General features: G+C 44.5%; 1 protein-coding gene across 19 annotated transcripts in view; it reads left to right on the top strand.

Annotated features, from left to right (window-relative positions):
- The window catches only part of NFASC (neurofascin), a 278,159-nt gene that overhangs the window by 242,796 nt on the left and 22,746 nt on the right, over window positions 1-12,617 (top strand). For 14 of the 19 annotated variants that reach the window (XM_075910489.1, XM_075910486.1, XM_075910494.1 and 11 more), the window contains 3 exons: window positions 4,028-4,186; window positions 8,292-8,408; window positions 11,142-11,297. The exons of the other annotated variants lie outside the window; for them this stretch is intronic. In XM_075910489.1, coding sequence (XP_075766604.1) covers window positions 4,028-4,186; window positions 8,292-8,408; window positions 11,142-11,297 — 432 coding nt within the window. The remainder of the gene's footprint in view (window positions 1-4,027; window positions 4,187-8,291; window positions 8,409-11,141; window positions 11,298-12,617) is intronic. 19 annotated transcript variants of the gene reach the window in all.

Here is a 12,617-nt window from a genome sequence, read left to right as displayed (position 1 = left end):
GCTGGGCTTCGTTAAGTTGTAAAAGCGCTTGGAGATCCTGACACTTGTAAAGGTTTAATACTTTAGTGTCGTTTTTACTGCTCCCTTGCCGCTCATTCCAGACTGGCTCCCTGACCGACCATTACCCCTGACAGTGTCTTTAATGGTCCTGATATTCAGAGCAGCTCTGATTCTCTGTCAAAGTCACCCTTTATCCCACTCCTGTCTGAAGTCAGCCCTCATTAAGGGCTGGAATTCAAAGGGCAGAGAATCTCCCCTTCCCCTCCCCCTCGAATTACCAGCTGAGCTATTCTTTAAGATTCATTTCATATTAAAAACCCAATGAAGTGCTAGCTTTGAATCATTGTCTCCCTCCTGGGCAGATTAAAGCTAAATCACCCCCAACCCAGGGATGTGCTCTCCTTCCCAGCTCCTCCAGCTGGAGTCTCACCTTCCTCCCACTTTGATCTTCTTAGTGGTGCAGCATGGGGGTGCTGTCTGATAGCCTGCTTCTTTCTCACAGCTCCATCTGGGGCACCTTTGAGCTATGGGGTTCCAGGATCTAAGGATCCTACGTTTGCCTGTCCCTTGTCTGCCACAGGCTTGACATCATGGTTCATTTTAATGAACACCGCAAACACACACACATACACACACCCAATCTCTCACACCAACTTGCAGTGGCATACTGCATTCCCCTGATACAATGTGATGGCGCCACCCTGGGGTAGTGTTTCCAATGGAGCGTTCAACGGTGTTGCTGCATTTTGGGCAAATCCTTCCTGTCGTTGCTGTCAGCCAGAGCTGCGAGGCACAGCTCAGACTTTCTTTAAACAGGCCGTCACCTTGGGATGCGAAGGACACCTGCAGCAGCGGGACCACTCTGATAATGGAACTCCACCTGTTTGGGTTTTCTTAAATAGATAGGATTGCAGTGTAATGTGAGAATTAGTAAACACACGCCAGCCAGTATAATACGCTGCTGAGCCATTCAGAAAGCCGAGCACCAAGTCAGAAAGCCATGCACCAAGAAAGGGGCATTGAGGGGAGAACAGACTTTACATCCTGCCAAGTGCCTTGGGTGCAAAATAGACCTTTAAGGATTTAGCAGGAGGCACATACTAGTGGTATGGTATCAGGACAGGCAATTAGGTCCTTGTGAGTTCTAATGCCAGTTTTGCCACGGATATCTCTGCCATTGATCAAGTGACTTCTTTGTGCCTTGATTTCTCCCACAGTAAAATGGGGTTAGGGTGATTCACAGGGAAGTTGTGAGAAATCAGTAGGTTGTATTGGTTCCTATTCTGGGTCTTTTCATCACGTGTGTTCAAAAGTCTGTATACAGAGGGTTATCATTTTAGAGTCCATTGAGTTAATATTGCCAGTAGCCACTCTGTTCTCTTGGGCTTCAGGAAAATGCAAGGAATCTACAGAAACAGTGCTGTTAATTTTTCTCGGCCCAGTGCAAGATTTTGTCCCTTATAGCCCCAGGGCATAAGAAACACCCCTGATCTTGTAATTGGTTATGAAGAAGAGCTGTAGGAGAGCAGGCCTCTCCTGTTCTCAAAGGGGCATTTGTTTTGGGGTGGCCTAATCAAATAAAAAAGGCCTTTGTCATTCTACATGTCTTCCGTAAGTCTCCAAGCACAAGTCCTGTGGTTCTTTGACTTGAGCTCTGGGTCTGACATGCTGCATTTTCTCTGGATTCTCTCACGTGTTGTTTGGCATTCTTGCTTCCTCACCAACATCAAAGCTTTGACGTGGGGGTGGCGGGAGGTGGATGGCTTTATTTTCACGGCTGTGCTTGTGCATGATGCTGGCTGTAGCTGTGTTTGTATCTGAGCGCTAAAGATCTGTACCCGACCCGATATTGTGGAAAGAGAAGACGTGTTGTCTTGCTTGCACACTGTAAATTGTTTCCTTTTCAGTTTGAGTGGGGCATTGGGGTTTTTAATGTTGCTTTGGTGTTTTAATCATTCCATGTGATGGGGGGAAATTGGCAGGGTAGGACTCTTTGGGTCTGGCTGCTGTGAAACCATCAAATGTACATGATACATGTACACAACCCTTCTATCAGCCTGTGGGAAGCTCAGAGACACACTCTGAACCTTGAGCAATGAGTGACCTGGAATGTAGCAGAGTCATGTGCAAAGAAGCATCCTCTTTAAAGAACCAAAATAAGGTCCCAAACCTGGCCGGGGCGGGTGGGGGTGTCTGACATCAGCTGGCTTCTGCCTGGGCACAAGACCTGCCAAATTGTATATCCAGTATAAGTGGAAACATGGAAGTGGCAAAGATCTGGCTAGGTTCTGGGCTGTCTTTTTAAACTCCTCCCCAAAAGTTGGTTTTATTTGGATAAAGATCACAGTTAAAATAGAACCTCTGCCAACTCTCATTCATGACCAATAGAGACACTGCACCTCACCAAATCACAACACTTAGCAAGGGAGAATCTTATGAAAACCTTCCGTACAAGGATCACAAAGCAAAATTTGGGATTAATTTTTCTGACAAGTGCTATTTGATCAAATCCACACTGAGCCAAAGGCAATAACTGTCTGAGGGTTAGATTATTAAGTAGGGGTGCAAACATTTCACACGGCCTGACCTTCATTCATAACTAAGGAGCACTTGGACATGCTTCTTCAAATAGCAAAATAACCCTTCTGTCTACCTTCGTAATCGATTTTAAGGCCAGAAGGAACCACTGTCAATGACATGTCTGATCTCTTGCCCAACACAGGCCACAGGATTTCATCCAATCAGTCCTATTAACAAGAGCTACGTAGTGTCACCTGCCTAGCTAAAGGCACAAAAGTGTATAGGCGGATCCAAAAAGTGAAGGATTTCTTAAATGCCGTAATTCAGTTTGTGATCTCAAGCACAAAAAAATCCACTACTGGACCATTAGTACATAGGATTAAGTGTTCTTTCAGTTTGCATTACAACTGTGGCGGGACTAGGAGAGAAAGGGATGTATCCTTCCTTGATGCATAATATGTGTGTGCATAATTTATTTCTATAACCCTTTTTCTCTCCTGAAATACAGCATAAGGGGGATCTAATTGGAGTGAGGAAAAGAATGGTGTATAGAAAGTCTGGATGATGCAAACTTCATCTTAAATACGTACATAGAAAAGGCAGATGGTGGGAAGCAAAACTGAAGACATGCCTACCAGATTAAAAGAGAAAGCTGCGTCCCTCCTCTAATACAAATATCTCTTCGGCTCCCCCCGGCTCCAGCATTTTTAAGATAGAGCTAGAATGGAAATAATTCAAATGTCTACAAGCAGAATGCCATTAGCTCAGGAACGCTGTTGGTCTAGTTCACAGTGGGCTAAAATAATTTAATTTCGCTTAGCCTAGTCTGTGCCAAAGAGGATTATTATATATCGTTAAGAGATAAATCTTATTTAAAGGGAACTTGACTGCTCTGAGCTCAAGTTTCTTCTCAGTTTCACTGGGTGGAAAACGGGGAGCAGAAATTGGCCCTGTTGTTCATCTTATTTTATTTTCATTCCAAGGATGCCAGTTCTTGCTGTTTAAACCCAAAACGGGTACGGGTGGGGGATATTTAAGGCAGAGCAGCTGAAAAGAGGGGCAAGTTTTTAAGCCACGTGAAAGGGAATAAAACCAACAGCCAGCCCAAAACGAGACTAGGAGCTGTTTGTTTGGGAGCCAAGCTCACCCACTGCCTGCTGCTTTTCACGTGTCGGTTCTCACCTACGGCATTTTTCGCGTGTCCCTTTATCCCAGAGATTCCAGGCACCCCCACACGCCCACCTCTGCTGGCGCCGAAGTGCATGACCGTGGCTAGAAATGTGCACGTGGAAAGAATGAAAAGTCAGCTTCGTTCGCTCATTTCAGATGGTTCAGTTTGGTCCCCCCCTCCCCTCAGCCCCCAGCTCCCATCCATTCTGATTTGTCTTTGCGTTATGCTGCGCCATTCTGCGCTCTCTTTCAGGCGTGTGATTAGCCTTTGGGGGTGGCAAATGCCACGCGTATAACCTCTGCTACAATTGCAGTGTTTTACATTTCCCTCTCCCAGCTGCAACCTCGTTGCCTACAACGCCAATCAGTCCAACCAGCACTCCAACCACCACAACCATCGCCACCACCACAACAGCTGCCACAACCACTACAACCGTCGCCAGCACTACAACCACTCCAGAGAGTGCTCCGACAGCCACCACTAAGCAGGAGTTTGGTACTACGCTTTCCTGTTTCCTCTAACCCGTCTAACTGTAGCTGGGCCTTTCAGCTATTTCCTGTCACACTCAGCAGCAAGGGTTGTAATTAACAAGCTGCACAAGAGGTCATGTAAACCAGGGGTTTTCAAACTAGGGGTCATAGCCCAGTACTGGGTCGTGGAATGTCGGGCACTGGGTCTCGTTGCTGCAGGAGGATCAGCGGGGGTGCTAAGGCAGCTCCCTCCTGTTCTGGCACAGCAAACCGTGCTGCACCCCAGAAGTGGCCGGCAGCAGGCCCGGCTCATAGTCGGCGGAGAGGAAGAGCACACATGACTCTGTGCACTGCCCCTACCCCGAGCACAAAATCCACACTCTCATTGGCTGGGAACCTGCTACTGGCTGCTTCTGGGGGCAGCGCGGTTTGCAGTGCCAGGAGAGACAGGAAGCTGCCTTAGCACCCCCACTGCACTGCTGACTGGGAGCCACTTGAGGTAAGCCCCTCCTGCCCCAGCCCTGACCCCCACCCCAAAGCCGGAGCCCCCCCCTACGCCCCAAAGCTCTCATCCTCAGCCCCATCCCGGAGCCCACACTCTAGGCAAATTATGTTGAGTCGTGAGCACCAACAATTTTCTTCAACTGGGTCAAGAGAAAAAAAAGTTTGAAAACCCCATTGCTTTAAAACCAACAAGTGAGGGACTTCTTAGTGGTTTGGGGGTGGCTTAGCAAGAAATTGGATGGAATGTGATCTAAGGATCAAAGCACGGGACAAGTTTACAGGAGCTTGGGTTCTAATCCCATCTCCTGTGTGATCTTGGATAAGCCTCACTGAGATGTTGAACATCTCAGTGCTGCAATTTCTCCATCTTTACAATGGGCAGAATATCAGCCTCCTGAACTGTTGTGATTATAATTAATATATGCAAAACGTTTTAAATTCCTTAGGAGATAGTTCAGCAGGCCACAAAATATTATTAAATCTTCTATTGCTATCTGTGAAAAGGGATTCTATTATTATTATTACCAGCTGAGCTAGCCAACCTGTTATTGTGCATGGGTTTCTTTTGGCGTATGCTCACTGCTCTCTTAGTAGTGTAGTCTAGCTCTATAACTCAGGGGAAATTTGCGGAAGTATTTAAAATTGTAAGATACAGACAAGTTCCACCTTTGGGCCCGGATCAATTTATCATGTGTTACAGCCTCTAGTGGAAGGATTACATCCTGCATTTCCATGGAGATGGACTCTCCTAATGTAACATGATTCTAAATATCCTTAATTTATTGACAGGGAAAATGGAGAGGGGTCTCTGTTGCTTTTAAGAGAAAGTTACAGTAATTGCATCTCTGGTAAATAGATGGGTACTTACTGATAAATGACTACATTATCATTTGTATTCACTAACCCAAAAAGTGCATTAAGTTTGTGGCAGAAGCTAATACAATCAAAATAGTTCACAGTTAAGTTTCAGCTTAGACAAAGAATCACATGTGCAAAAGATCCCTGCAGCTCCCCTTTCAGAGGAAAGGCAGCACACTGACTAGTAATAAAAATCATGAGGATTTTTTTTATTGGGGCTGCTAGATGCAAACAGAACATATGTTCCTCTCTAGCTTACAGAGTAGTGATAGGCCTCATCTACATGACAAAGTTACACTAGTTTAACCCAAGACGTTAAACCAATGCAAACCCCTGTCTATTCACCGATGGATCGGTTGATTAGGAACACGTTTAAGCTAAATTGCAGTGTGCTACTCTTACCTGAAATGAGAGCATCCGTAAAGGGTCTGAGCTGGTTTAACCAGATCAATGTATACACCAGTTTAAGTTGAGGCAACACAACTTTCTCATGCAAACAAGGCAAAATACAGACTCTGTTCCCTATTGTCGCAGGATTTCCACAACTAAGCAGCTTAATAGAAGCTGCTACCAGAAAAGTCTCAGACAAGTTACTGCATGAGAAATGTTCACACAAATTGAAAATAGGCAGTATCACATAAGTAATGGGTACTACCACAATACAGAGAAGACAACACTGGAAAAGACTCAGATGAACCAAACAAGCTAAAGAAATCAGCAATGTTAATCTCAAACCATGCATCAGAACATAAGCAGAGAGATCATCTGCTCATGCAGTTAGCCTAGATGATTTTACCACCAGTGTTGTGACAAAGTAATGCAATGTAATTTTAAGAGGTGGGAATAATAAATTCTGGGCTATCATCTCATAGTTTGGAAAGCATATGTTTTTGTTAGGTTTCCACCATTGTCACTTTGAAATATACAAAAAAAATGCATTTGCAATTTTTGTGTTGTTTAAAGCAAATTGATTTTTTTAGCTGAAATGAATTTTGAATTCTGACATTCAAAATTGGAAAAAAAAATTAAGCTGTATGCTCATAATGCAGACCATTTTTAAGTGAAAAATTGTGAAAATGGGCCATTGTTGTCAATTTAGGATGAAATGCAGAAACTTTACATTTTTCAGAAAAATTGTGAAAGTCTTTTACAAAGTTCTTCTGCTTCTGGGAAGCCAGCCAGGCATCCAGTGTGCTCCAGGGTCAGAACAAAAACACAATCACACAATGATCCTTGAAGCATCAACTACCCCTTCATCAGCTGACCCAATAACCCTGCTGGTTACTGAGACTCTGGCTGAATTTATCTCACCAGGCAGAAATCAATAGGAACTGCTATGTTCCTAAACAGGGCCATGGTGAGAAACTGTTCTCTCATTTGACTCCACCTCTTAGTCCTTAGTCCATTTTACGTGCTATGCTCCCAGAATTGTCTGTCCCAGTTGTTCAAAAATCATGCATGAGAGCCCCCATAAGGGTTTTATTTAAATGATCAAATTTCGGAGTTTTTTTCCTTTGCCTTTTAGGATTCAGAGCCTTTAGGCCACATTGGGCGTATATTTTCAAGCTTTTTTGGTAACAAGGGTAAAGAAAAACCTCATTTTTTGTTTTAACTGAAAGCTGAAATTCTCCTGCAGTCAGCTGACTACGGCAATTGCACATTTAAGAAAAACAACAGGTGTCCAGATGCACAATATAATCATAGAAGTTCTCAACACTCAGCTGCATTGTAACAGCTAGAACAGGTTGGACCCCCATCTTACACAGACTGTTAGAACATGAGTAGACTCTTTGGCTTTAATGCGTCTACACACCCACACATATAAGCTAACTATAGGTGTGAGTCTTGGTAGGATGGGGGCCCTAATTATGATTTCTTGGGACAGGGTTCCTGCAGCTGTTTCTAGTTACTCCATTTCCCATGGCTGAACACTGAGCATCCAATGGGATTGCATGGCCCTGAAAAAAATAGAGAAGGAGATGTCCCTGTGCAATCCATTTATATTATGGAAAAATCTTCCATTTTTTAAGAATGAAACTTTTTCTTCTGAGTACAGGAAAGGAGTCAGAAACCACCAGCATTTAGCTTGCAACACCAAAGTCTGTACAACGGTGGGATGTAAATATCACAATGTAATTTTGTCTAAGGCCCTTTGCAGATGCAAGTCACAGTAACTTGCTGTATTTTAATAGGAAGATATTTAAGCACTCTCCTGAGTAATACTGACATTCCTCATCTTGAAAGCCACTTATGTTTTTACTAGGAAAAGCTTGATTGCATGATCCAACTTGTGGTTTGCAGATTATTAACGTGGAGATGCTCTTTCCTACTCCCTCCTCTAGATTGTGGTAGTAAATAATGCATTGATGAATGCTTCTCTCACTTTGGATTAGGCACTCTTTTAGCCAGACCATAATAGTTACGATACAGACATTGATCTATCAATAACATAAGGCAGAGCCTCTCTGAATTTAAGAACCGACTTACGAATTACACAAGATGTGATGCTTTCTCAATTTTAAACACAGCCATAAAGTGAAGGATCAGAGCTAAGATTTCAGCCAAGTTCTGAATTTACTAACGAATACAATGTGCCTTAGGTATTGTTGCAGACGTAAGCTAGCAAGGCATGTCCTCCACTAATGCAAGGGGCTTTAACTTGTGTAATTCATAACCACTGTGAAATAGTTTGTCCAACCCAGAGGTGAGTTTAGGGTCCATGTGTGTATAATCCAAAGTACTAACTCCTGTTCTAACCTGTCCACCAGCCACGAATGGATCATCCATATGGAACGTAAAAGCTTTCCCTAACAGTAACTGGGCAAACATCACCTGGAGTCACAATTTTTCTGCTGGAACTGACTTTGTGGTGGAGTATATCACCAGTAAGCATCAGAGCGCGTGGAGCTACTGCAGGGCTGTTACGCCATTAGACCTGTTCATGGGGGGAAATATGCCAAGGAAACTCTTTGTCACTAAGAATGCATTGGAATTGTGTGCATTGCCACTCTTCCAAACGCAATTACCTTCTCCTTTCATTCCTTGCAGCGAGGGTCCAGATCCATGCATTCTGAATTAAGAGGGCTGCTCATTCGTGGGTCCAAAGAAAGCCATAAGGACCGCAGCTTGTCACGAGATTAAGGGCTATAAAAAACAACCAACCAAATTGGGAACAAATTCTTATGGAGAGGAAAATGAATACTTTTAAATAGACAATCTATGGCGCAACAGTCAAAAAATGTACCTGCTTTTGAGGCACAATCACCTATGATCCGTAACTCTTGTATAATAGCTTTCCTTGTCTCTCTAACTTATAGGTTCTACTTTGCCTGGAAATTCAAAACCTGTCACCTGTCAGGTGTTTTTTGGTCTTGGGGGCTTTTTTTTCTAATATTGCTTTTGAGGTGCCAATAGGCAGATAGTAATGAACGTTGTTTGCATCTATTTCCTGAACATTCATAATGTCTGGTGTGAATTTGATGGTTTTAAATAGTCTGTGATTCTTGATAGTGATCCAACTTGGTTTACTCCACTGTGCTAGAGATAACTCACATGCTACCCTTCTATTGCCAGATAGTACCTGCTCCCATTGTAATACCGATACACCTTTAGTTACAAAGCAAAGCGATATCTGCAATTCTCAGCCCCGGTTTAAGGAAATTAGTTATCCTCTCCTCTACATTGTTCTCCAGCATTTGAAATACTCACCTGGTCCTCAGCCCCCCTCTTAATGTAGTAGAATGCAAAGCATTTCTCGGAGGTTTGGACGCTGGTCCTGTTCCATCCCTACTACTCCCTTTCACTGCTGTGAAATCTTACACACATGCAGCTTGCACCTAACATGGAGCCAGATGCAAAAGTCCCTCTTCAGGGCAGGCTCCAAGAAAAGTTGCACCTGAGTCAGAATTTCAACATCTGGGATATTTCCAATATCAGATGTTGCCTCCCCAATCTCCTTTAGAAAAACTCCCCAGGAGACCTCTTCTTATTTACCCTCCAAATGGCCTGAGGATGCACCTATACCTTGGAAAATGGCACCTATCCGGTTGCCAACCACAGTGGCGTTGACGTGCTCCTACAAACTGAAGAGCTGGTTTTCATTTAACGCTTCCAGGTTCCCTCACCTCTAGAACAACACCCCCACTCCCCTTCTCTCTTAGGTTAGAAGGTTTCAGAGCTTTCCCGCCTCTTTACACCACTTCTTATACAGAGTCTGAAAATGTGTCACCTCCCATGGCTTTGGCTAGAGCACCCCTAGAATGAACAGCCGTTTGAGCTAGCGCTCTCCCACTTTCACCCATCTGTTCTGTGCTAACACAGTCTCACCTCTCCCTGTTTAAATTGCCTGCACCCCGGTAGGTTGCAAAGCTAAGGATGCAGCGTGGCGTTCGCCAGCAGGCTGCACCATCATTTCCATAACTCCTGCCTCAGTTTAAACTGGACACTAGGGTGCAGAGTATTCTGCTAGCCCACTGCTCTGTAAGGCATTTCCTCTTTTGCAGTACATATTGTGCCGCTTTCTTACAAGCCACCAGCCCATAAAATCCCCTTTTGTCTGCTGAGGGCTGCAGGATTTATTGAAAAGATACAAAATACGCCAAACATGTTGGGGCATGTGTAACAAACCCAATTCCAGCCACAAATGAGGCTTGAACCTAGGGCCATCAGCAACACCAATCCCTGCCCACTTGAGTTGTAGAAGCAGCTTCCTACCTTGCAAGAGGCTGTATGCCAGAGGTAGGCAATAAAACGGCAGCAGTTCACCAGGGTTAGCCTCATGGCGGGCTGCCGCTGCTATATTTACTTGCACCTCTGCAATGAGCAATCACAGCTCCCATTGGCCATGGAGCACCATTGCCGGCCAATGGGAGCAGCATAAATGGTTGCAGACCGGGACACTACTTCCTGCAGCTCCCATTGGCCAGCGATCCGTGAGGTGTGATTGCCTATGCCTATGAAAGCGCAGGTAAATATAGCGGGCTAACCCTGGCAGACTGGATCCGGCCCATGGGCCACTATTTACCCACCCCTTCTCTATGCAGACCCACCGCTAGCAGGGACATGATCACGCACACCGAGCCAGCCTTTCGACATTTTTACAACCATTGATTCATTAACCAACATCAATATATGTCGATTTCCATCTTGCAAATGTAACTGGTGTGTAGACCTTGCTATCCATTCCTTCTCAAGGGCTTGAGAGATGGATCTACTCCTGTGCCCTGTAAGTCTGCAGACTGGCTTGATCTGATCAGTGGGTCCAGGCAGATCCCAGACCCTGCCTCTGCTCTAATTCTCCCAGCCACCGAAACCTAAAAACTGGTTAGTAAAAGAGGCCCAGCCATCTCCAACCACAGAGAGGGGTCTCCTTGGTGTTTACTAAGACATTTTCAATATGACGAATGAGGGTGCTATTAAAACCCTGTCATTTACCTGCATTTTCTGTATTCCCAAATGCGCGGTAACTACAGACACTGAGGACATTGAGATGTTATGGTCCCCATCCATCAAATCATATTATTTCTGCCCAACAGAGAGATGTAGCTTGCTGCAATGTCGACATTAATATGTCTGAGTTCCCTGCTGCCTGGGTTTGATACGAGGTTTCTGTTTCTCAGGTAACAATACAGTGAGATCTATTCCTGTTAAAGCTCAGACCCCTTCCTCTGTGCAGCTGGCGGACCTGAGCCCCGGGATGACGTACCACTTGTGGGTTTTCCCCAAATGGTCTAGCCCCAGCGAAAACTCTTACATAACCTTTACAACAAGCTCAGGTGAGACGGGTTCCAGCCCTGTGGTGTGATGCGTTTCCCAGACATTTCATTCCATCCAGAGCTGTACCGCTCGTGTGCCTTATCTTCTGGCTGGGGTAGCTTGGACACCACCATGCATGGAGCAAATATCATTCACTCCACTGACAGGGTGCTCTCTCTGCCCTCATTACAGCGCTGTCTCAAGCTGCGGTGAAATTTCCACCGTCAGATAAGGTGGTCTCAACTGCGCATTAAGAAAAACAAAAATCCGGATGCAGCCAAAAATGTAGCAGGCTCCATTTGAAACCAGGAATCCTGCAATAAGGGTAGAGATTGTGCACTCGTCAACGCTTCAAGCATTAAGACAGACTCCTACTAAGGATCCTGCTTGCAATGACAGGCTTTGTGTTGGCACTTTCACTTGTGTGTTGCTTCTTGCGATGGCGGTGGTTGTTCCGTCTGTGTCTCTATACCTGGGTGTTTGCGGTAAGGGGTGTTGATACATTCATGACAAGCTATGGATGAGGAATAATGCCAGGAGAATGTGATGTGGTTTGTAGAAGGCCCACAGAGATGGTCACGTAGGGTTTACAGGACTCTACAGGGTTTACAGGTTTGCATAGGACTTTACAGATGTATAAGATGACAGGTATCGTTCTCTGGGAATGACACATCTAATTACACAAGCAACTTTTCAGGCTTATCACCTGCTGCATTTTATAGCATGTTAATTAGGGGCTTAATATGGCGCCATTAAAGCCAATAGAAAGACTCCTAATGACTTCCCTGGGGGTTGGATCAGGCCTCATATTTAAAACTTCTGTGTTATTATTGCATGAGTTTTGGCAGAGCCACAATAGGGATAACAGAGTCAGCCCAGGATGTTGTGGTAGGTGCCTTTCTTCAATGCTTATTGAAATATGACCCCAACGATTTATTATAAAATTAAACAATAACCAACTTTTATGTAGGATCTTGAAAGCCAAATATAGTGCTTGACAATCTCTCTTTAAGTAGGAAACGAATGCTGTTCACAATCACATCATGCAGTGCTCCAGATAGAAATGGGGAGGAGAACTTGGCTCTGTCTGTATCTTATCCATGAGGTCCACCGTGTTGGTATCCTTAACTATGTCAAGTTATCCGTATACTGTAAGGTGCTAACAGGACATGTGAGAGATGGAAAAAGCTAATACTAGTGCATCATCTTTGTATAAGAATACACAACTCTGATAAATACTAACAAACACCTTGGAAGTATAGCCAGGCCTGGCGTGAGAACTAACTCAGTTTGATTTGCCTCTATCAACTCTAACCACTATCATGTGGGAAGGGTGGTTA

This window comes from Pelodiscus sinensis, chromosome 27, assembly GCF_049634645.1.
Source record: "Pelodiscus sinensis isolate JC-2024 chromosome 27, ASM4963464v1, whole genome shotgun sequence".
Lineage (NCBI taxonomy): Eukaryota > Metazoa > Chordata > Testudines > Trionychidae > Pelodiscus > Pelodiscus sinensis.
The sequence above is the reverse complement of the archived record's forward strand: the minus strand, read 5'-3'. Positions and strand labels throughout refer to the sequence as shown.